The sequence below is a fragment of the Cornus florida genome, unplaced genomic scaffold (assembly GCF_030987335.1).
Source record: "Cornus florida cultivar Cherokee Brave unplaced genomic scaffold, ASM3098733v1 CherokeeBrave_3.0.0_Hap2_Chr05, whole genome shotgun sequence".
In the NCBI taxonomy this organism is placed as follows: Eukaryota; Viridiplantae; Streptophyta; class Magnoliopsida; order Cornales; family Cornaceae; genus Cornus; species Cornus florida.
Window position 1 is genome coordinate 89680406 of NW_026775575.1, and position 20490 is coordinate 89700895.

The 20490-nt window shown below is 34.8% G+C and overlaps 4 protein-coding genes across 5 annotated transcripts; 3 read left to right on the forward strand and 1 right to left on the reverse strand.

Annotated features, from left to right (window-relative positions):
- The first annotated feature begins 2385 nt into the window (after positions 1-2385).
- Positions 2386-7420, forward strand: LOC132307508 (U-box domain-containing protein 3). The gene is made up of 2 exons (XM_059805298.1): positions 2386-2718; positions 6325-7420. Exons 1-2 carry the CDS (start codon positions 2432-2434, stop codon positions 7148-7150), a joined length of 1113 nt encoding a protein of 370 aa, XP_059661281.1. The 5' UTR covers positions 2386-2431; the 3' UTR covers positions 7151-7420.
- A 118-nt stretch (positions 7421-7538) lies between these two features.
- LOC132307507 (uncharacterized) lies at positions 7539-10471 on the forward strand. Its single transcript, XM_059805297.1, has one exon. It carries the CDS (start codon positions 8583-8585, stop codon positions 10260-10262), a length of 1680 nt encoding a protein of 559 aa, XP_059661280.1. The 5' UTR covers positions 7539-8582; the 3' UTR covers positions 10263-10471.
- Positions 10472-12396: 1925 nt separating this feature from the next.
- On the forward strand, positions 12397-12711 carry LOC132309673 (uncharacterized). The gene has a single exon (XM_059807960.1). The coding sequence runs from the start codon at positions 12397-12399 to the stop codon at positions 12709-12711; it is 315 nt and encodes a 104-aa protein (XP_059663943.1).
- Positions 12712-13402: 691 nt separating this feature from the next.
- On the reverse strand, positions 13403-17076 carry LOC132307510 (probable E3 ubiquitin-protein ligase XERICO). Of its 2 annotated transcripts, none has more exons than XM_059805299.1 (2): positions 16894-17076; positions 13403-14210 (listed from the first exon to the last, which is right to left on the reverse strand). In XM_059805299.1, the coding sequence occupies exon 2, from the start codon at positions 14196-14198 to the stop codon at positions 13740-13742; it is 459 nt and encodes a 152-aa protein (XP_059661282.1). In that variant the 5' UTR covers positions 14199-14210; positions 16894-17076; the 3' UTR covers positions 13403-13739. The 2 variants fall into 2 exon arrangements, with proteins under 2 accessions (XP_059661282.1, XP_059661283.1); XM_059805300.1 differs by lacking the exon at positions 16894-17076 and adding an exon at positions 15430-16878.
- Positions 17077-20490: the final 3414 nt, after the last annotated feature.

The following is a 20490-nucleotide window of genomic DNA, read 5'->3' on the forward strand; positions in this document are numbered from 1 at the left end:
AGTGAGAGTATCAGTTCTGATGAATGATGCTTCTGTTTGTGCGTCTTTCATTGAACTCAGGGGCCTAACCTAATAATTTTCTTTGAGCACATTAACAATACTTTTCAGTTCAATTCTTGAATCAACAATTTCATTTATCAAAGTTGTCAAAAGTTGAAACACAAACACACACTCTTGCACACACTTTATTCCATTTGTTTGGTTGGAGCATTGGAGGGGAGAGCGGGATAAGTGTTTTCCTTTTTCCATTTTGTTTTTTGTTTTTTTGTTTTCTAAATTGAAAAATGTTTGATAAGTGGGCTAATTAATACCCACATTTGTAGATCCTATTGCGTATTTTATTTTCCTGATCAGCTTTTGTTTGAGTGACATTACTCTTCTTTTTCATTATTTATTTATTTATTTTAACTAGTGACTTTTGAGAGTCATGCCATTCAATCCCATCCCATTTCTTTATTTTTGGATGGTTGAAAGAGACAAAGAACTAAATTTCTTTTTCAAACCAACGATACAAAACCGAATCGGTATACTAATTCCTCCTCTTCAAATTATATATGAAATTGTTTTTCAATGAATAAGTAATTGTAAAAAGCAAAATCGCTTCACGTTGCATATTAAAATTTATTAAAGCTATATATACATCATTATGCCCGATAAAAAAATGAGAGAAGATCCAATAGAAAAATATTGGAAGTGATTTGAGGTAGAGTGATATCGACATCTTATATTGGTTTTGTCTACTTAAAATTAAAGTATTAACAATAAAAGATTAAGAGAAATGTAATTAAAGGAATTGCTCACAAAATGAATCTGGATTCTCACATATTTTATGTGATAAAACTTTTGCCATTACATAATTCAATTCCAACCAATGATTGAGTAAAATTAGCATATTAAATTGGGCAAGACATGATCAAACCTAATTGATTGAAGGTCTTCGAAATGGATAAAATTAGGTTAATTATTAAATTGTGCTTGTCAAGTCTCAATCCTAATAAACACAGGTGTGCTTTCTTCCAAACTAAGACAAAAGCAGTGGGCCAATGGAAAGAGTCATGAGCCTCTCATAACTTCACATGTGAACCCTCACCATCCTGTCATTTTTCTATCATTTTCATATATCACCATCTTAGCATAAAGACGATATCTATATCCATGATCATACACTCTCTCAAATCTTTTTATACTAATTTTTTATTTTTTATTTAAAAAACATTCTTATATTTGTTAATGCTTGTTCTAATTTAGACGTTCTTAGCTACTTTATAGTTTATTCTTATGGATAATCAACCTAATTTACATAGGAAGGCACCGTCAATATCAATTCACAAAGCTTGGGGAGAATATGCCAAATTATTAGAACATTTTATGCAGTCTATTTATAAAATACCTTAGATATATTTGGGAGTATTGAGTCACACAGTTTGTATTTAGAGTTAAAAAAAAATTTAATAAAAATTTTGAACTAAAATTTTAAATTCAAAGCATCTATTCAGTACTCTTTAAAGTAATGCAATAGTCCTTTTAGAAATAAAAAACGGAGGCAATCGCTTCATTTATTTTAAATAAAACAATAAAAAAATAAAAGAAATACAATTTTTTTGAACTATTTAAAAGTTTGGTTAGGAAAAAAAATATAATAAAAAGAAATTTTTTAAGAAAGAATTACTTTCCAAAACCATCTAACTTACATATAAATTTTTTCTGAAAATAACTCAAAATGTTTTTAATCAAATAAAGGATGAAAATTTTATTTATATTTAATTTACTTTTATTTATTTATAAATAAATAAGTATTTTTATTTACTTTATTTTCTTTTACTTTTACTTTCCGATTTCCACCAATAAATTTTTCTTTTTGATTTAACTAAATAAATTTAATATCATCAATTTTTGTCTAATCAAACAGTGCTTTTGGGTTAACAAAATGAATTTAATTAAGGAAATAGTCTAGGGATGAGGAGAATTTTTTTCAGTAAATGGTTGGATGGATATAGGAGATGGATGGTTGTATTAAGTGAATTATAAAGTGTTCTAAAAGATTCAACATGATTATTAATGTAGATGCCTCGATAGATCAGTGGGTGAGTGTCTTTGGTGGAATTTGGAGCGATAAACTTTAACTCTTTGATAGCCCACGAGTGAGTGCCTTCCATAAATTTTAGAATGTCAAGATTCGATTGTTTACATTTATTAATCTAACTCCTACTCATTCTTGTCAAAAAAAAAAAAAAAAAAATAAATAAATAAATAAATAAATGCCCTGATCAAAAAATGGACCATAGAAAGTGGGCCCTGTCCTCTTTTCTGTGTCTTGACAGGCGCACTGCACCCGAACCCGGGAAAGGCTCCCGAGGATGTGGTTATATATATACGGAGTATAGTTTATCTGTATATATTTTTTTTAGAGAAAGAGAGTGTGTGAGAGGGGATGGGAGAGGAGACAGTGATGGATAAGCAGGCGGAATTATGGAATGAGAAGCAGCAAACCCTAATTGAGGAAGTGTCAGAGAAGCTCATCAATGGCGATTTGGATACCAAAATACAAGCCGCAAGAGAAATAAGGAAGCTGGTCAGGAAGTCCTCCTTAAAGACTCGATCCAAGTTCGCAGCCGCTGGAGTCATACAACCCCTCGTTTCGATGCTCCTATCGCCCAATCTTGATGCCCGTGAAGCTTCTCTCCTTGCTCTCCTCAATCTCGCTGTCAGAAATGAACGGTCAGTCTTAGGGCTCTCCCTCTCTCTCTATATATATCTGTATATATGTTTACATTAGATTGAATAGTTATTGCCATTTCCTGTTAAAGCCATCTGCTCTGTTTGGTTGCCGAGTAAATAGTGGAAGAGACATATATAATTTTGGTTCGTTGGGACTTCAGAGAATCCGGAGCTTCATTCCAGCTTAAATTAAGATTCAGTATTAATCTTTATATATTTTTAATACAATATCTGTGTAAACAAATGGATTATTGGGTAATTTCATGTAGTACTTTATGCGTAATGCCAAGAATTGAAGTCAGGTGTTGTTTGTGATGTAGTATAGTTTGTGTTCGAGCCTCAAGAAATGTTGGTCTATGTTAAGGAATATATTGTGTTTATTGCAGGATGATCTGCCCTAAAGTTGAAATCTTTGTCTTTATTTCACAAATTTCTTCTATAGTCTTTTACTTTAATTTTGTTTTTTTTATAATGGTCAATTTAGGATTTATGTGGAGCTGTTTTGTGTATGTTGGTGCTATCAATTACATAAAATAAAGATTTGGATTTGCACTTCTTTATGACTGTCTTTGGGAAAATAGAAAGGAATAGTGATGCTGGGACAAATCTATACTGAATTTAGGATCATAAAGAGAGAAACTCAATAGTTTAGAAGTCAGATGTAAATTTTATATCAACAGTGGGAATTTTTGGATTTAAAAGGTTCATAAATATTTCTCTTGACGATGACTTTCACTGGAATATATGCAAATGAATTCTTTTAGGGGTTTCCCGGCTAAAGATGGTTTTGAATGTTATCATTAGGAGTTTTCAGTTGGGGGTAATTGCTCAATGCAAAGTTCGGTTGTTAGGTGTGAGAATGAGAGTTCCAAGTATGAATTGGGATGGGGCATCCTTCCCCGTCTCCGCTCTTCAACCATTTATGAAATAACTCTAAAACCCCATCCCTGAAACTGATTAAGAAATGTAACCGTCCCTGCACCACCCCACCTTACTTTTTTTTTTTTATATAAAAAAAAATAGAGAATTTTTTCATCTGTCCTCAACCCCCCCTTCCCCCTTTCAATGGCAAGATTCATAAATAGAAATAGATCAAGTACACTCTTAATCGATAATTTCATCAACATAGTATGAAAAGAATACCAAAAATGAACATCAGATTTTATGGCCAAGGAATGAGATTTCTTTCTCTATGAATAAAGCAGAATTGAATATCTTTAACCAGTTGCATAATAGCAAGGGCCAAAGCTACCTCCTATACACAGAATCAATCTCACCAGTAAACAAGAGCGGTGTGAGAGAGAGCGTGAGCATTCTTTCTGAGATCTGTGTGGCACAGCAATGTGAGAGAGATGTTTGCGTTGCCGTGATGAGAGAGACGGTTATGTTGTTGTCGCTGCAATGAGAGAGAAAGAGAGACGGCTATGTTGTCGTCGCTGCGATGAGAGAGAAAGAGAGACGGCTGGGATGAAAGAGAGAGAGCGTTGCTGGGATGAGAGAGAGATGCTGCATTGAGAGAGATATGGTTGCATCGGCGTTAATGAGAAAGAGAGAAGCTGTGATGGGAGAGAGAGAGGCCGCTGTGATGAAAGTCTCATGGCAGCTTGGATGAGAGTTAGCTGATAGGGTTTTCTTCAGTATTTAACTATATATACACACTTAGGGTATTTCGGTGTATATTATAATAGATATAAGGGTAAAACTGTAAATATGCGGGGAGGGGCGATCCTCCCCTGTCCCGAGCCCACGTGTATTTTCTTTTTATTACTAAACCCATCCCTGTCCCATTTATATATATGGGTCCCCATAACCGCCACTAATGGGGCGTGATGGGTCATTTTGCCACCCTAAGTATGACGGCAACCACTTTATGCAAATTGTGCCAAAGTTTATATATAGTCACAGGACCATTCAATTGGTGACATGGATAATTGTACTCCTTTAATTTCAAAACAAATGAAATTGTCTTTCCAATCTAAAAATTTCCTGTAATATGTTATTGTGAACAAAATTAGGTGAACAAATCAGCTATATGCCTATTATGTTCCTTTTAAATTAAAATTTTTTTTTATTGCTACTCTTGTATTATTCTCTCACCGTGTGTTTGGATTTATATTGAACCTCAATATACCATTCTGTTTTATGTAGGATTTGAGATGTTTCAACCCCCCCCCCCCCCCCCCCCCCCCAAAAAAAAAAAAAAAAATACCCCATCCATTATAATGCCCTTATTCTTTCATCAGAGCTGTCACATTGGTTGATGGCCTCTTCTTTGTCAGTGGTCCCAAGGTCTTGCCTACAGTATAAATTTTTGCTTCAAAATTATATGGAGAACACTAGATCAGAATTGATTTGACAAATTGTATTACTATGGAATCCCGAACTTTGTTTCTGTTGTTTAGTTTTACTTGAAAACATTGATTCAATCATTTACACTATACATTGTCCGCTTTTATTGTTCATTGATTTTCTTTCTTTTTTCATTGATTAGGATATGAATGTTCTGAAGAGGGAACGCTTGGGGAAAAAAAATGACACGGGGAAGGTTTTAAACATTAAGTCGTTAATATAACAAATGGCAGGAAATCGGAGTAAGGGAATATAAAATATTTATTAAAAGAATCAGCATTAAATTGGATTTTGCCACCATCTTTTTGATGAGTGAGTTAAGGTGGCAATCTGACACCATAGCATGATCTCGATATCTCTTATAGGAATGTCATAATTTCTAAGGCCTATGGGCATCCTGATTTCCCAACTTGATTGTACTTTGAAGTGTTTGTGGACTGTCGCACATGACTATACCCTTGCATCCGTTAGACCCCATCATTCAGGCGACAACCGAAGAAATAAGATAGAAAAGTTTGCATATTTTGGAATGTTAAACACAGTATACAGCAACAATATGTGCTTAGGCCACTGATATCTAATTAACTTACATTATTAAGGCAAAAGCCGCACTTGTTTAATCTTTAGAGGTATCTAAAGAAGAATGCTTTCATTGGTGGGTGAGCCAAAGGAGTCAAATTCTTGAGCAAATATTTGGCAGATGAACTCGTGATTGCAAATCTTTTGAGGTAGACGTTTTACTTACAAACATGTCCAAGAGGATCAATACATCCAGCGAGAATCATCATCTTCGCATTATTCCTGATGACCTTTATTTTTATTTATTTATTTATTTTTTTTTTTGTGTGTCAAAGACTTATCTAGGATTCACCTGTCAACCATATCATGCCAAGGGGTTGTCCTCCTTTTCCTGTGCTTCGAATGGTTATTAACAGATGTATTGGAAAAAGGAAAGGGGAAAAAAGGAGGAAGCCTGAGCAACTTTGTTGCTTTTCCTCTTTTTCCTTGCCTATTTCCTATTTTACCAAAGATTTTCAATTGAGGAAGGCTGTTAATTGACATAATTGTTGCTGCTTCATAACAATGGTAACCTAGTAATATTTTTTTTAGTCATGTGAAAATATTTTTTTCTCCCTGTTATTTGTTGCATTCTGTATTTCTTTCATGATTGTCATTCTTCTCCTTTTTGGCTCATTTACCTATATGTTCCACGCGCAGTTGATTTATCTCACTCATTCCTTTTCTTTCACACATCAGAAACAAGGTCAGGATAGTGACATCTGGCGCCATTCCACCTCTTGTGGAGCTCCTCAAGTTCCCAAGCAGCAGTTTAAGGGAATTGGCAACTGCAGCAATTTTAACACTCTCAGCTGCTGCGGCCAACAAGGCGACAATAGCAGCTTCTGGAGCAGCACCTCTCCTGGTTCAGATTCTTAACTCTGGAAGTGTTCAAGGAAAAGTTGATGCTGTCACAGCCCTGCACAATCTCTCGACTTGTGAAGAAAACCCAACTCCAGTACTTGATGCCAGAGCAGTATCTCCTCTCATCAGCCTCCTCAAAGAATGCAAGAAATACTCCAAATTTGCAGAGAAAACTACATCTCTACTTGAAATCCTTTCTAAGTCTGAAGAGGGACGAAATGCAATTTCATGTTCAGAAGGTGGGATTTTAACCTTAGTAGAAACGATTGAAGATGGATCTCTTGTGAGCATGGAGCATGCTGTTGGAGCTTTGCTCTCCTTGTGCCAGAGCTGCCGAAAAAAATACCGGGAACTTATCCTTAAAGAAGGTGCAATACCAGGGCTTTTACGACTAACAGTGGAGGGTACACCTCTAGCACAGGAGAGAGCACGTTTACTATTAGACTTGCTCAGAGACTCTCCTCCAGATAAGACACTGACCTCCTCTGTCTTGGAGAGAATTGTTTACGACATTGCTGCTAGGGTTGATGGATCGGAAAAAGCTGCTGAAACCGCCAAGCGATTGCTGCAAGACATGGTTCACCGAAGTATGGAGATCAGCATGAGCCGCATTCAGCTTAGGGCTGCATCTTGTACACCTTCAGATATTCAATCTGCATGACGAATCATTAACCTGCTGAGAATTACATATACAAGAAACCGGTTTTAGGAGCTTTATTTCTGAACCCATGCATCTTGTTTGTCCAATCAAAAGCTCTTACTGTTGCCCCCAACTTGATCCTATCTTAGGGTCAGAACGCATAGAGTTATACCGAGGAAGTTGTCACTGGTATTTCTTGGCTCTAGTGAGCTGATTTTGATGACCTCATTGCCCATTGTACATCTTGAACTTTTAACCCTGAGAGTGTATAAAAATTAATTTTACTTTAAATGTTCGTTTAATCTAGTTGTAGTAGAGGTATCAGTGGTAATCAACTCTGTGATGGTGATTGGTAAAATTGTAAACTGCTCCATTTTTTTATGGCAAGTTTCATCTACCGCTGAAAAGGAACCAAATCACCCAACAATGGCCTTCACCCAAGGTCCACAAATCAAGGAGTAATGCAGAAACTTTTAGAAGAGGATCAATATGCAGGGAGACTCAACTTGTATATTTTTGTGTACTTGGTTTGGACTCGGATGGCTCAAAATTTAGTTCAAAGTGGTGATTTGAACCGAAAGCCCGTTATGGTGAGAAACGGGTTTTTGAAGATTTTTTTTACAAAAAAAAAAATAAAAAAAAAATATACATATATACTCTCGTGGTGAGAAACGAGTATTTGAAGATAAAAAAATACTGTGGTAAAAACTTATAAGAAACGGGTTTTTGAACAATAAATTCGCGTGGGAAATGGGCTTTTGATGACCATTGTGATTTAAGCCGGATTTGAGTTTAGACTGAAATATTTTTTGAATTTTATTTATTTAATTTTCATTTGTATTTATAAATTTATAATTTATAAATTACTAATGGGTATAAAACTACTAAAAATGCACAACAGATCAACTATTTGTCATGCTGGTGAGCTCACGAGTCAATCTGAAAATGGCAACATTACCAATTCAAGCGCCGTATGCGCAAATCGCAACACTCAAAAAATTCAAAACCCAATCCCCAACTTCCACGTAGTCATATCACTGTGTACGTGGAAGCATCAACTGTTAGCATTATGCTTTAACCGTCATCATCTCTCTGAGTTGTGGGAGTGATTTTCTGTGATGCTGCTTGCGAATGATGATTTGTCTCCGGTTACGAAAAGGTCAGATAGGGTTACCAAAAACTATAGAATTATATTTGTTTAGGCTGTTAATAATGGTTCTTGAGTTCTTTCTCTGTATTTCCATTTAACCTGCATTTATTCTCTTTCAAACACTACTGTTGAATGGTCTTAATTCATTGCCAGATCTGTGAAACCCTAATTTCATTCTTAATTTGGTGATACTCGAACTCTGTATTTGTACAGCTAAAATTGTCTGTTCATTTTTGTCATTGTTTTGTATTCTTAGTAGGTGTGTGTGTGTTTTGTTTGTGAGGGCTTTTAGGTTGTCGAGAAATGTTGGGTCGTTCTTCACTCCCGCGAACCGGAAGTTTCCGACCGGAAAACCTAACCCAAAATGTTCTTGCCATGATTGGAAACCTCTGTCTCACTTTTTTTGTAATTGGGGTTTTGATTTTCACCATTACGGCTTTGACTTATGAACCTGAGGACCCTTTGATCAATCCACCCACAAAGATCACAAATTTCCTTGAATCAACCTCAAATCCCACTTTTAAATTGGATAATGCCGTTGTCAAGACCGGTGAGGACTTTATGGATCCTAATCAGACTAGTGCATTTGCCACAATTATAAACGTTAGTGATGTTGATTATGGAACTTCGAATCCCGAATGTGAGAGTGAAGTCAGTACACCCATTGATTGTACTGACCCTGAGGTGTTTCATGTGATGATGAAGGCTGCTATAGAACACTTCAAGGATATACATTTTTACCGGTTTGGTAAAGCTGTTCGCGGTTTCAATGATAGTTCTTGTCACATGGCATGGCGGTTTAGGCCTAAAGAGGGAAAGATTGCTGGATTTTACAAGGATTACCGGACTTTTGTGATTTCTAGGTCGGCGAATTGTACATTTAATGTTGTTGGTATTGGGGATTACCATTCTGGAGGGAATGCAAGGAAGAAGAAGAAGAATAAGAAACCGAGTTTAGAAAAGAAGCAAGAAGAGACTAATTCTCTTCCTGTGGTTGGTGAAATGGTGAATGACTCGCTCCCTGTGGTTGAATCCGAGGGGTCATTCCGTCATGGGAGGTACTTGATTTACACTGGAGGTGGTGATAGGTGCAAGAGCATGAGTCATTATCTGTGGAGTTTTATGTGTGCTTTGGGAGAAGCTCAGTATTTGAATCGAACACTTGTTATGGATTTGAGTCTTTGCTTGTCTTCGATCTACACTTTGTCGAATCAAGATGAAGAAGGGAAGGATTTCAGGTTTTACTTTGATTTTGAGCATTTGAAAGAGTCGGCATCTGTTTTGGACAAGGATCAGTTTTGGTTGGATTGGAATAAATGGAACCAGAAAGATGGATTGAGTCTCTATCTTGTGGAGGGCTTCAGGACCACACCAATGAAGTTGAAGTTAGCCAACGTGAAAAAGACCCTAATTATGAGGAAATTTGGTTCTGTGGAGCCGGATAATTACTGGTACAGGGTGTGCGAAGGAGAGACAGAGTCTGTTGTTCAACGTCCGTGGCATTTGATATGGAAGTCTAGAAGGTTGATGGACATAGTGTCAGCAATTTCGTCGAGGATGAATTGGGATTTCGACTCTGTTCATGTTGTGAGGGGGGAGAAAGCAAAGAACATAGAGCTCTGGCCTAATCTTCAATCAGACACCTCTCCTCAAGCTCTTCTCTCGACGTTGCAACACAAGATCAACAATGGAAGGACCTTGTACATTGCAACAAATGAACAGGACACGTCCTTCTTTGATCCTTTGAAAGACAAGTATTCCACTCATTTTCTTGACGAATATAAGGACCTTTGGGATGGGAACAGCGAATGGTACTCAGAGACGACGAAGCTTAACAAAGGGCTTCCTGTTGAATTCGATGGCTACATGAGGGTGTTAGTTGATACAGAAGTGTTCTTGAGGGGAAAGAAACAGATTGAGACTTTCAATGATCTCACTAGGGACTGCAAGGATGGTGTCAACTCCTGCAGTTCTGCAAGCTAATCCCTACAATCGCTTTTCGAAGCTTTAATTGGTGCTGCTAAATTTTGCACTTGTAGATATAATCACTAATGAGAAATTTTTGGTTTTAATTGGTAGTTTGGTTTTTAAGCAGCATTCAAAGTTTAAGTTGTGCTTGGTCTTTGGTTTTGATTTCTCTCTTGTATCCAAATGTTACATGATGTTAAATCAGGATGGAGTTTGTGCTTATAGCTCTTGTTCTTGATTGTTTGTCTTTTTTAGTGTATGGTTTAAATTAAGATGTAATTAAAATGTAATACAACAATGGCTTACAAATAAATTGAATGGTACAGGGTCGGTCTTGTGAAGCCTTATTTGACATTGGTTGAGATTGCAGGGCTTGTTTGGCGTCGCTGTTGGACAGATTAAAAGCGCTTTAAATTTGAAAGTTCTTTTCCAATTTTATTTGGTAATAATAATAATAATAATATACTTTTAAACAACAGTAAAGATTTTGGTTTAGTAGAAATTTAAGCAAAGAAACTTTTTACAAGCAGATGTAAAAATATATAAAAAGATCTATATGAAAAACGAATATTTATTAAAAAGTGCTTGAAATACCGAGTCCTCAAACACTAATAATTGATTTTTCAAAAACAAAACTTTCTTAAAAGCTCTACATAAAAAATAAAAAATAAATAAAAAATTGCTTCTAATAAGTTATGGCAATGCCAAAAGGATTAAAGAATTTTCTATTATTTGACCAATAAAATGTTACACTTACACCCAAATTGCCCTTTTATTAATATTAGTATACTACTATATCCCTTATGCATAGTATTCCAGGACTAAATAAGGTATATATATATATATATATATATATATATATATATGCATCACTTTTGAATGCGTCCAGAGTTAATTACGTATCGATAAGTTAGTTCCACTATTGTAGACTCATTCATCCTTCTATTTTTTGGGTAAGTTGATTCATCATTCTAATAATAGTAAAAATAAATTTGTGGTGCAAAATTGAGGATCTAACATCACCCTACAAATCCATCTTGGAGAAAGAGTAACAATCGGAAATAGTCTGTTGAATCAAACAAACCTGTTTGCTAAACATTGCCATTGCACTTTCCTCTTTCCCTTTCTCTGCATAGAAAATTTTCTTGCACAGAAGGGAAATCACAGCCAGTGGAAAACCGGCTACTTCGTATTTCAGAAATCAGGTAATGCTTATTAATCTATAATGCTTTAATTTTATTAATTTAATTTAATTTATTATTATTATTTTTTTCTCTCTCTCTGCTAATATGTTCATATAACAATCAAAGATTGTGTAATTTCACTCTTCATCTGCATGTCTTTATGCCTTTGAAAGAAAGCAAATGCATGGTAACATATTGAGTCAGTAACAACTTCGTCATCATCCTTGCCTTTATTCCATATCGAGTCAATAACATGATCCCGACAATTATATTTGTTTCTAGGACCTTAATGAAAATTTTTCTTGATACATATCACAAAATTTTATTGTGGGCTTGTCTATGCATCTTTAATCCTAGGTTATGGGATTGGTTAAATTGCTAATAAGCAAAACCGGCTCATATCTTAGTTAGATTTGCATTTTCCTAATGAAACAGTTTCTTTGTAATTGGGAGAGCTCTTGAGGCCATTGAATTTTCCTTGTTTTTTTTTTTTTTTTTGATTCAAACATGTTATGATAATTTTTTGTTTCAAAAATAGGATTATTTTTTCAATGGTAGTTTTTCAAGTTGGAATCAACTTTTCAATCCCTTGGGATAATAATGCATTTGGATTGTTTATAGGATCAGTACCTTTTTGTTTTAAAAAAACTCATCTTCATTCTAGCATTTTCACTTTCATTTTTGGTTCATTTTCAATTTTTAAATGAACCCAATAATCATTGCTATTTTTGCCATTTTGGTCAATTTCAATTGTTAATGAACCCAAAAAATCCTTCCAATTCTGCCATTTTTTGCAGAGTATTCCCCTGTTTTGCTTTCTAGATCTATTGAATACTCTGTTTCATTTCATCCCTAAAAACATGTTTTCTACTTAAAACTTAGCATGACATTCATTTGTTTTTACATTTTCTTTTGAGCAAAATTTTAGTGCTAACTCAGCCTACCCAAATCAGTCCAGGGTAAGGATGGATGAACAGCCTGAGAATAAAAATATTGCCCTCCCACATATAAATCTGGAGGGGGTGAAGAACTCAACAACATCATTATCCTCAGCACCATCATCACCAATGACCCTACGGAAGTCGCCAAGCATGAAGCAGAATTGTCTGTGCTCGCCAACGACACATGCTGGATCTTTCCGGTGCAGGTACCACAGAAACCCTAGCCTTTCCCGCAGTAGCGGTTCCATTGGCTCTAAGCTCTCAGAGTTGGTTGCTGGCCCTAAGCTCTCAGAGTTTGAGAGTAAACCAAGCAGAATGTGCGACCTTAGTGCAGAATAAGCTATTATATATATATGTATCTGAGATTTCATGTTCCCTGAATATGAATGTAATAATAACATATGGTTGTTGTATTTGGCATATGTTCTACCAGTCTGGCCTTGTGGTTTAGGGTTCAAGCCATAAGCCAACAGGCCACAAGGTGAACCGGTTATGGTGGTTGTATTTGCTTGTATTAAAATTTGAGAGCTGTATCTAAACTTCCTCATTACAAATGTTCCATGTTTGGTGCTTGTTTATGTGATTCTTGTGGTTCTAATACAATATGGAATGTGCTCAGATGCAAACTTTCTTCTCTATGCCCTTAATTTAGACCATATGGCATCAGGGTTTTACAACAAAGTTCATTGTCTCTGCATGAAAGCAAATGCAAATTTTAGATACAATGAGCAATCTGTTTTCTGATGCATTTTTCTCAAGGTTTTTGGGATTTTGAGAAGTTTATACTTTGCACACTGCTTTCAAAGCTCAAGATTTTTCTCAAAACGCGTCACCACATTTAAGTCTCAACAACTTCTCCCCCAGGCGATGTAGGACATCACATCCCTAATCTTCATATTACCATCTCACCTGGAAGCCAGAGACATGTTAATAGAGATATGGAGTTCTCAAAAACAAATTTTTTTACCATAGCCAATGTAGTATCAATAGCAGCTCTGCCCAAAATGCAACTTATGACTAATGGGTGATATCCTAGACAACAACATTTCAAATTTATAGAGTAAAAATGTATTCACAATAATATGTTGGATCAAGATTACATAGCATCACATAAACTCTTAACAGCATTGGATGACAAAGAGGAAACTTTTTACAAACCTAAGCTCAAAATGCATAGAACTTCAGAAACCTACCAAAATATGTACAATATAACTTTTGGTCACACAGACCCATCACCTAATACACACTATAGTGGCACCTAAAACAAGCACATAACCATGTCCCAGATGATGCATGCAACCATATTGACTGTATGACTACTACGCTGTACAACAAAACTTCCTTAGGGAGTATTTCCTAGAACTAATTCACATTGGACAAGTATCTTCCTCCACCTCTTGGGGCATCATGTGAGTCCTGCAATTAGGGCACGTGACTCTCCAATACTTCAGCCACTTCTCCAAGCACAATTTGTGGAAAACATGACCGCATGATAGGTAGTTTATCACCGCATCTGGTTCAAACTCAGTTTGGCAAATGGAGCACTCTTGTTCAGATGGCCCACAGCTACACAATGAGTCAAACCGAATTGCTGGTGTCCGTCTCCGGAACTCCTCCATGTAGGTTGTTGAGGGGCTTCCATGGCATTCATATGAGTCTGCAGGGCTTTCAATTGAATGTTCTTCCCATGATGTGAGACGGATTCCCATGACATGAAGGATGGAGAGGACTATGTCTTTGACAATGGAAATTGATATGACCGTGTTTACCAGGATTACAATTAGCACTCCTCCTTCAGCTGGAGTCGGATAATTAGACAGACCCATTTTTACTTGGACCTGATTTGAGAAATGAATGGTGTCAACACACTAGCTAAAATGAAATAAAAGTAAAAGATATGCAAGGAGAAAATCCACATTGAAGAAGTTTTTACTAAAAATATGTTACGCATATTTTGGCAAAAGATCCCCACCACAGCTGTTCTGTTAGTTCCAGTGAGATTTGAAAGATCTTCTTTAAGAACTACTTTAGTTCTACAAAAAGTTATTAGGAGAATGGCATGAAAAAGATCACTACAAATATCTGCTTTCTGAAATAGTTTCGTAAGTTTTTTTTTTTCAAAAAAAGCATGTTGCCATAAACATAAACGAGATGCTTCTTGTTTCATAGTTTAAAAAAAAAGAAGAAAAAGAGAGACAGATAAGGGAACACTCACATTTCCCACAGTTCTTGCACACAAACCTATGTAGGTTTTAGAAAAATCATTTCTAAAATCAAATCAAATAACCTAAATTCTTTAGGTTTAAGAAACATGCCATTCTGAAGCGAAATGCACTGTTTGTCCTTTTCAAACTAAATTGAAAGTGCTAAATAGACCCACATAACTATATAAATGGCTAAAATGATTTAAGGAAAAAGCTACAATAATCTCAACCTTCAAGACACGGTTCACTGAACCATGCACAAATACTGATACACAAAACCCAACCAGTCGATAGAGGATTGTATAAGGATCAAGTGTAAAAATTTTATATCAAAATTCACATAATCAGGAGCTGTGGTCAAACTTTTATCTTCTATATTCTTTGACCAAATTTGATCAAATTGAACTCCCAATCCTTGACCAGCTCATGTGATGTTTGTTCAGAGATTATAATTTCATAGTGGGATCATAATATGGCATGGGCATTATTTTTCATGTTTAAAATGTAATAATTCAAAGGAGATTTAGATTTAGTCAAAGATTAAAAGCAAAAGCAAAAGCAAAAGCAAAAGTAAAAGCAAAAGCAAAAGAAACGCAACAGGTCAACATAAAGAGCTAAGTTTTTGAATTAGGCAGATTTATTGGAAATGAAATGCTTTAAAAGAACTCAATAAAATTGACCTGTGTACAAAACACAAAATAACATCACAAATCAGATAACTGAAACATAAAAAGTGCATCGATTCTACAAGCTAAATATAAGATATATATTTTCTCATGCACTTGTTTGGGTATCATAAACCCACACTCATTAAACATGATAAAGGTAGAATCCATTGCACAAAGTCTTTTACCAGTTAAACAAGCTCGCACTTTTCAGACAGAATCAGATGGTCGAAATGATCACTGGTCTTGTGAAACGGCAGTAATTTCTACTCAATGAAGATTGGGGGAATGAATCTGTGTGCCTTGCCAGCACCCCTTTAGTCCAGTCCTAACTCCTAAGATTAGATTATTATTCTAATGGAAGTAGTATATACATTTATATATATATATATACACACACACACACACATAAGCAAATTGAAGCTTGGATAATAAATCTACAAGAGAACCAAAGACTCGTTCTAAGGAGGAAAAAAGAATTTGTGTGTCGTGACACGAATGCTTTGTTTGGTTAGAAGGAAGGAATGGTGGAAGAAAGGAAGGATGGATGCTTCCACTGTAAGGAAGGGAAGAGATGGAGGAAGCAAGAAGTGAGAAATCCGCCCTCTTTTTTCATCAGTCCATAATTGGCCAGAAAAGAAAGAAAAACTGCCTCATAAATGTATAATACCTTTTTTGACCTTCAATTATTTGGGACATAACCACAACCAGACCAGACCATTAGATAGATTGAGGCTGTATAAGGTGTCACAACTTTTACACACTATGATAGACCTTGACTTGACAGATTACCAACAAGAAGCCTTTATTCTGTGCCGGAGCAATGAACCCTATATATATATATTTTTTTTTCCTTAACCTATTTGTACCAGAGAAGCCTATTGTTCTATCATTAATTTTACTTCCCCGCCTATTGGTCTATCATTAATTTTACTTCCCCACCTAGCCTTTGTATATATTAGTAAAAAAATACTGCCCTTATCAAACAAAGGTAAGTGTCACCTCAACAATCCTTTGTACCGGCTCTTCAATTTAACCACCCAAAAAGTGAAGGAAACATCTTCCTTAATTTTTTTTTTTTTGGAAGGATGACTCATCCACCCCTCCTATCACACGAGCATAAATAATACAAATATACACACAAATACATACATGTATCTGCGTTATGAGCAAATTAAAACATGGATAATTCATCTACAAGATATTAAAGGACGACATTTAATAAGGAAAATGATGATTTGTACACATGTTTATGTTTGGTTCCACTTAAAAAAAAAATTGCCATGAAATATTTTGTATCATTTTCATTGTTTTTGTAGAGAAGTAAACATATTTCTTAAAAACCACATAACCAATCATTCCAGACTAGACTGCACAATTACTTTATTTTTCATAAGTAAAAGAACAAACTTTAGAAAGATCAAAAGCACAAAAAGAGAGAGACAAACAGAGGAAATAACCTTGAATTACATGATTCCAATCACAACCCATTTTTCAAAACCAAGAAATTTAAAGAAAGACATCATAAAGTTCAAAATATTGAGACCCAAAACAGATAATCTTCTATTGAGACAGCATAATAAGAAAAAAAAGACAAAAACCCAAAATACAGTAAAAACAACAAACAAAAAGCACGAATGAGAGTGACTTACAAAGGTGAGCTTCAAAATTTAGAGTTATATGGAACAAGCGAGTGTATTGAGAATTGGGTCGAAAGTATGGATTTATTAGAAGAAAAAGGGACTTCAGATGGGGCAATTCATATGATTCGAAAATGGTTAATCGGACAATGCTGATATTCGCCGACCACCGCCTAGCTCCGTTCAATTACCAAGTCCCTTATTTATATAAAGCTCCGGACCCCACCACATTATGAAGCTAGCTCAACCATGGTTTAGTCTCCCTTAACCATGGTTACTTTATATCGTCATTCATTTCACCATTTATTTAAGATGATAAATGCTAAAATGCAGTCCTTTTTCTGACAAAATGAACTCTTTTGCATTTTTTATTTTTTTTATTTTAGTAAATGACGAACATGACCTTAATACTTGTTCTTCCTTTTTATGTATTGTAAGGAACAATTGTATCATTTCTCAAAGCGGAGTAATATTATTTTACTTTACAAGTGTAGTGTATTTGATTAAAAGTGGAGTGTGAAGATTCACTCTCTTTATTTATTATTATTATCGTTAATTTTTTATATATATATATTAGGTAGTGAGACTATATAATTCATGTTTTGTATCTCTATTAATGTTTGTTCGTTAGGAAGGAAGATGGGTGGAAGGAGACATAAAGAAAAAAACAAACTTAGTTTGTTTGGTAAATATGAAATAAGGAGATAAGAGAAAAGGAAGAAACAAGAAAAAAAATGTAATGCTATTATAAATGTGTTTAAATTACAAAATTTTTCTTATAATTATTATTATCTTTTCCATTCTCTCTTAAGAAACAAAACAAAGTATTATCTCATTCTCGATCTTCTCTTTCTATTCTCATGACTCATTCATTTCCTGTTCTCTCATTTTTATCCAATTTTCTTCCATTATACCAAACAGGAATGTAAATCAAATGACAAAAAGTGTCTCATACTTATTTTATTTATTTATTTCCAATTAGGGACAACAGTGCCATTTTCTTAAAAAAACTGAAGTGCATTTCTAGTTCAAATATCACATTTATTTTTGTTTTTTTTTTTTTCATTAATTTAAAAATTACACACCAATTTTTATGAGAACTTGAACTCAATGTTCTACTTTGGATTGGGTTTTCTTCAAATTGAAAGATACTAAGATTATACTTATGACAATGAATCAGGTTTGGATTGGTTACTGTTCCAATATGAATTGATATTAAATTAAAAAAATTCAGCTCAAATCCAAGAAGAACAATAGATCTCAAGTTGAATTGAATTCGATTGAATTCGATTTGAATTCGATTTATAGTCGTCCAAATTAGAAACATAATAATGTGTTGAATTTATTTATTTATTTTAAGGTAAATACTCACACATTCGCCAACAAATACTTACTATGAAATTCAAATAATTCACTTTGCCTTTGAAAGAGGAGAGGAGAGCTTATACGCTGTACACATGCACTTTTTACAATTTAGCAAACCCACATTTGACAAGCTCTAAAAGGGGTTGGACGATTGGCATGGCCCAACACATTCTTTGAACACATTCTTTGGTTTGAAAATTACACAATTTGGAGCTAAGAAAAATGATAAAGTAAAGTTGGACTCGTCCAAAATTAACGTTTATCATCGTAACATCATTAATATCATCCTCCACTAAAATAGATATGAATCTATTCAATTTTTAAATATTGTATCACAATTCCAATATAAAAGGTGAGTATGCCCATCCATCTATTCTTAAAAATGGTATGAACTTATGGCCAAAGGGATTAATAACCCAAAGTGTATAAAAACCCAATAATATCCCTTTTTTTTTTTTTTCCAGTTAATTGGAGATATCTAGAAAGGTACGAACCCTTAGGGCCCTTCAACAACCCGACTAATCTCGAAAATTTGAAATGGCGCCTTTTCACCCGGACCAAATAAGTCACTGCAGGGATAGCGAAGGTTAATTACAAAGAATATCCAGCGGGGAGTCGAACTCCAGACTTAGAACTTATGAAGATCCTAAATCTAGCGAGAAATTCACTAAGCCATATCTGAAGTGGATACCCAATAATATCCTTACCAACAAAGAAAAACTCAATATTTTCCCTTGATAATTTGAAATATTTGAAAAATAAAAATTCAAATCACAAGGCAACTTTGGCCGGTCCGTTTCTTTATCCATAGTGTCTTTTACGCAGGTATGCACTAATAATAGGCATAATTTTTTTGTCATATTGAATGAAAAGCTTGTAACAATGCCAACCCAACACACTGGCAAGTGTACGGTCATGTTTGTTTACACAATTATATAAACTCGAGAACTCATCATTTACCTGTGAACAGTCACACATTCATGTATCATCATCCTCTTCACTACGTGTCATCCTCCAAGAATTTATGCATGAAAAGTCATGGTAATGGGCCTCCCTCTGGCCACCTTCATTTTGTCCAAGTGTTAGGCAATTATCACTAGTGTTTCAAAAATGCAATCATAGGCATAATTTGTACATATATGTGTATCATGACATGTATGTATCACAACTCACAAGTCATATCCCCATCACTTTGGATGAGCCAGCTAGCTACCTCTCTTTCCCTAGAAAGAGCAAGCCATATAATGATATGGTGAGGACGACCGACATTAGCAGGTGGAAGAGATTGCCGGTATTTATATTTGTGGGGGTCTATTAATTGTATAGATATATTTTAAAAATTATGAATATCGAGAAAAAAAATGTTTAAATTAAATGAATAATATTTACATAATGCGAGTAAGATTGTTCCTAATAATATTAGAGCCAATAACTTTTTAGTCATAAATCAATAAGCGTGCACAAACTCACGCTGCGTGCACAATAACGTAGCCGGTCATAATAGACTCACACATATAAAAATTTAAGTGCAAAACAAATAATACTTACATAATGCGAGTCAACTAATGATATCAAAGTTAGGTTTTCCAACGAAAATGAAATAATACTAGACAGCGTGGCGGGTCATGATGGACTCATGCAAAAGTTTGGCTGCATCCAAATTATGTCCAATGAATCTGACTGGGACTTGTTATTATCACTTGGACAAGAGGGAGAGAGAGGGGTATGGGAAACTCCTAGTATATATTAATTAGTGATACACGTACGTTATATATATATAATCATTAAGGTGCTTAATTTAATGTGAACTAAACATTATTATTGGTTAAATGTGGTTGGTTTGATAAGAGCTACAATTACTTTCTTGGTATTGCTTCATTTTCACAAACTAGTGGGGGAGTCCAACACTACACCGAAAGATGATTTGTCTACCAATATTGCCTACCAAACCTGAAATAAGATGGAGCTATATGTGTGTGTGTGTGGCCAAATCACAAGTCAGTCCCACGTAAGAAAAATGACTTGTTATTTAAGTCATTTCGTTTTCAATTTGTCTTTCTATCTTTGAATTTTCTTTTACTATATATGCTTACTGCCTAAACAAATGAATCTGCCTACTAATTTGAAATGGAAGTTCAACAAAAATCAAACGCACTTACATTCCTTGAAAAGTCCAAATATGTTAAGTGCAAGAAATAGATTGCATAATTTTCAACATTAATATATTCTTCATTAAATACAACT

Coding starts and splice junctions, on each gene's coding strand:
- LOC132307508 (XM_059805298.1), top strand. CDS start 2,432: ATGGGAGAGGAGACAGTGATGGATAAGCAGGCGGAATTATGGAATGAG. Junction 2,719..6,324: donor CTCGCTGTCAGAAATGAACG/GTCAGTCTTAGG, acceptor TTCACACATCAG/AAACAAGGTCAGGATAGTGA.
- LOC132307507 (XM_059805297.1), top strand. CDS start 8,583: ATGTTGGGTCGTTCTTCACTCCCGCGAACCGGAAGTTTCCGACCGGAA.
- LOC132309673 (XM_059807960.1), top strand. CDS start 12,397: ATGGATGAACAGCCTGAGAATAAAAATATTGCCCTCCCACATATAAAT.
- LOC132307510 (XM_059805299.1), bottom strand. CDS start 14,198: ATGGGTCTGTCTAATTATCCGACTCCAGCTGAAGGAGGAGTGCTAATT.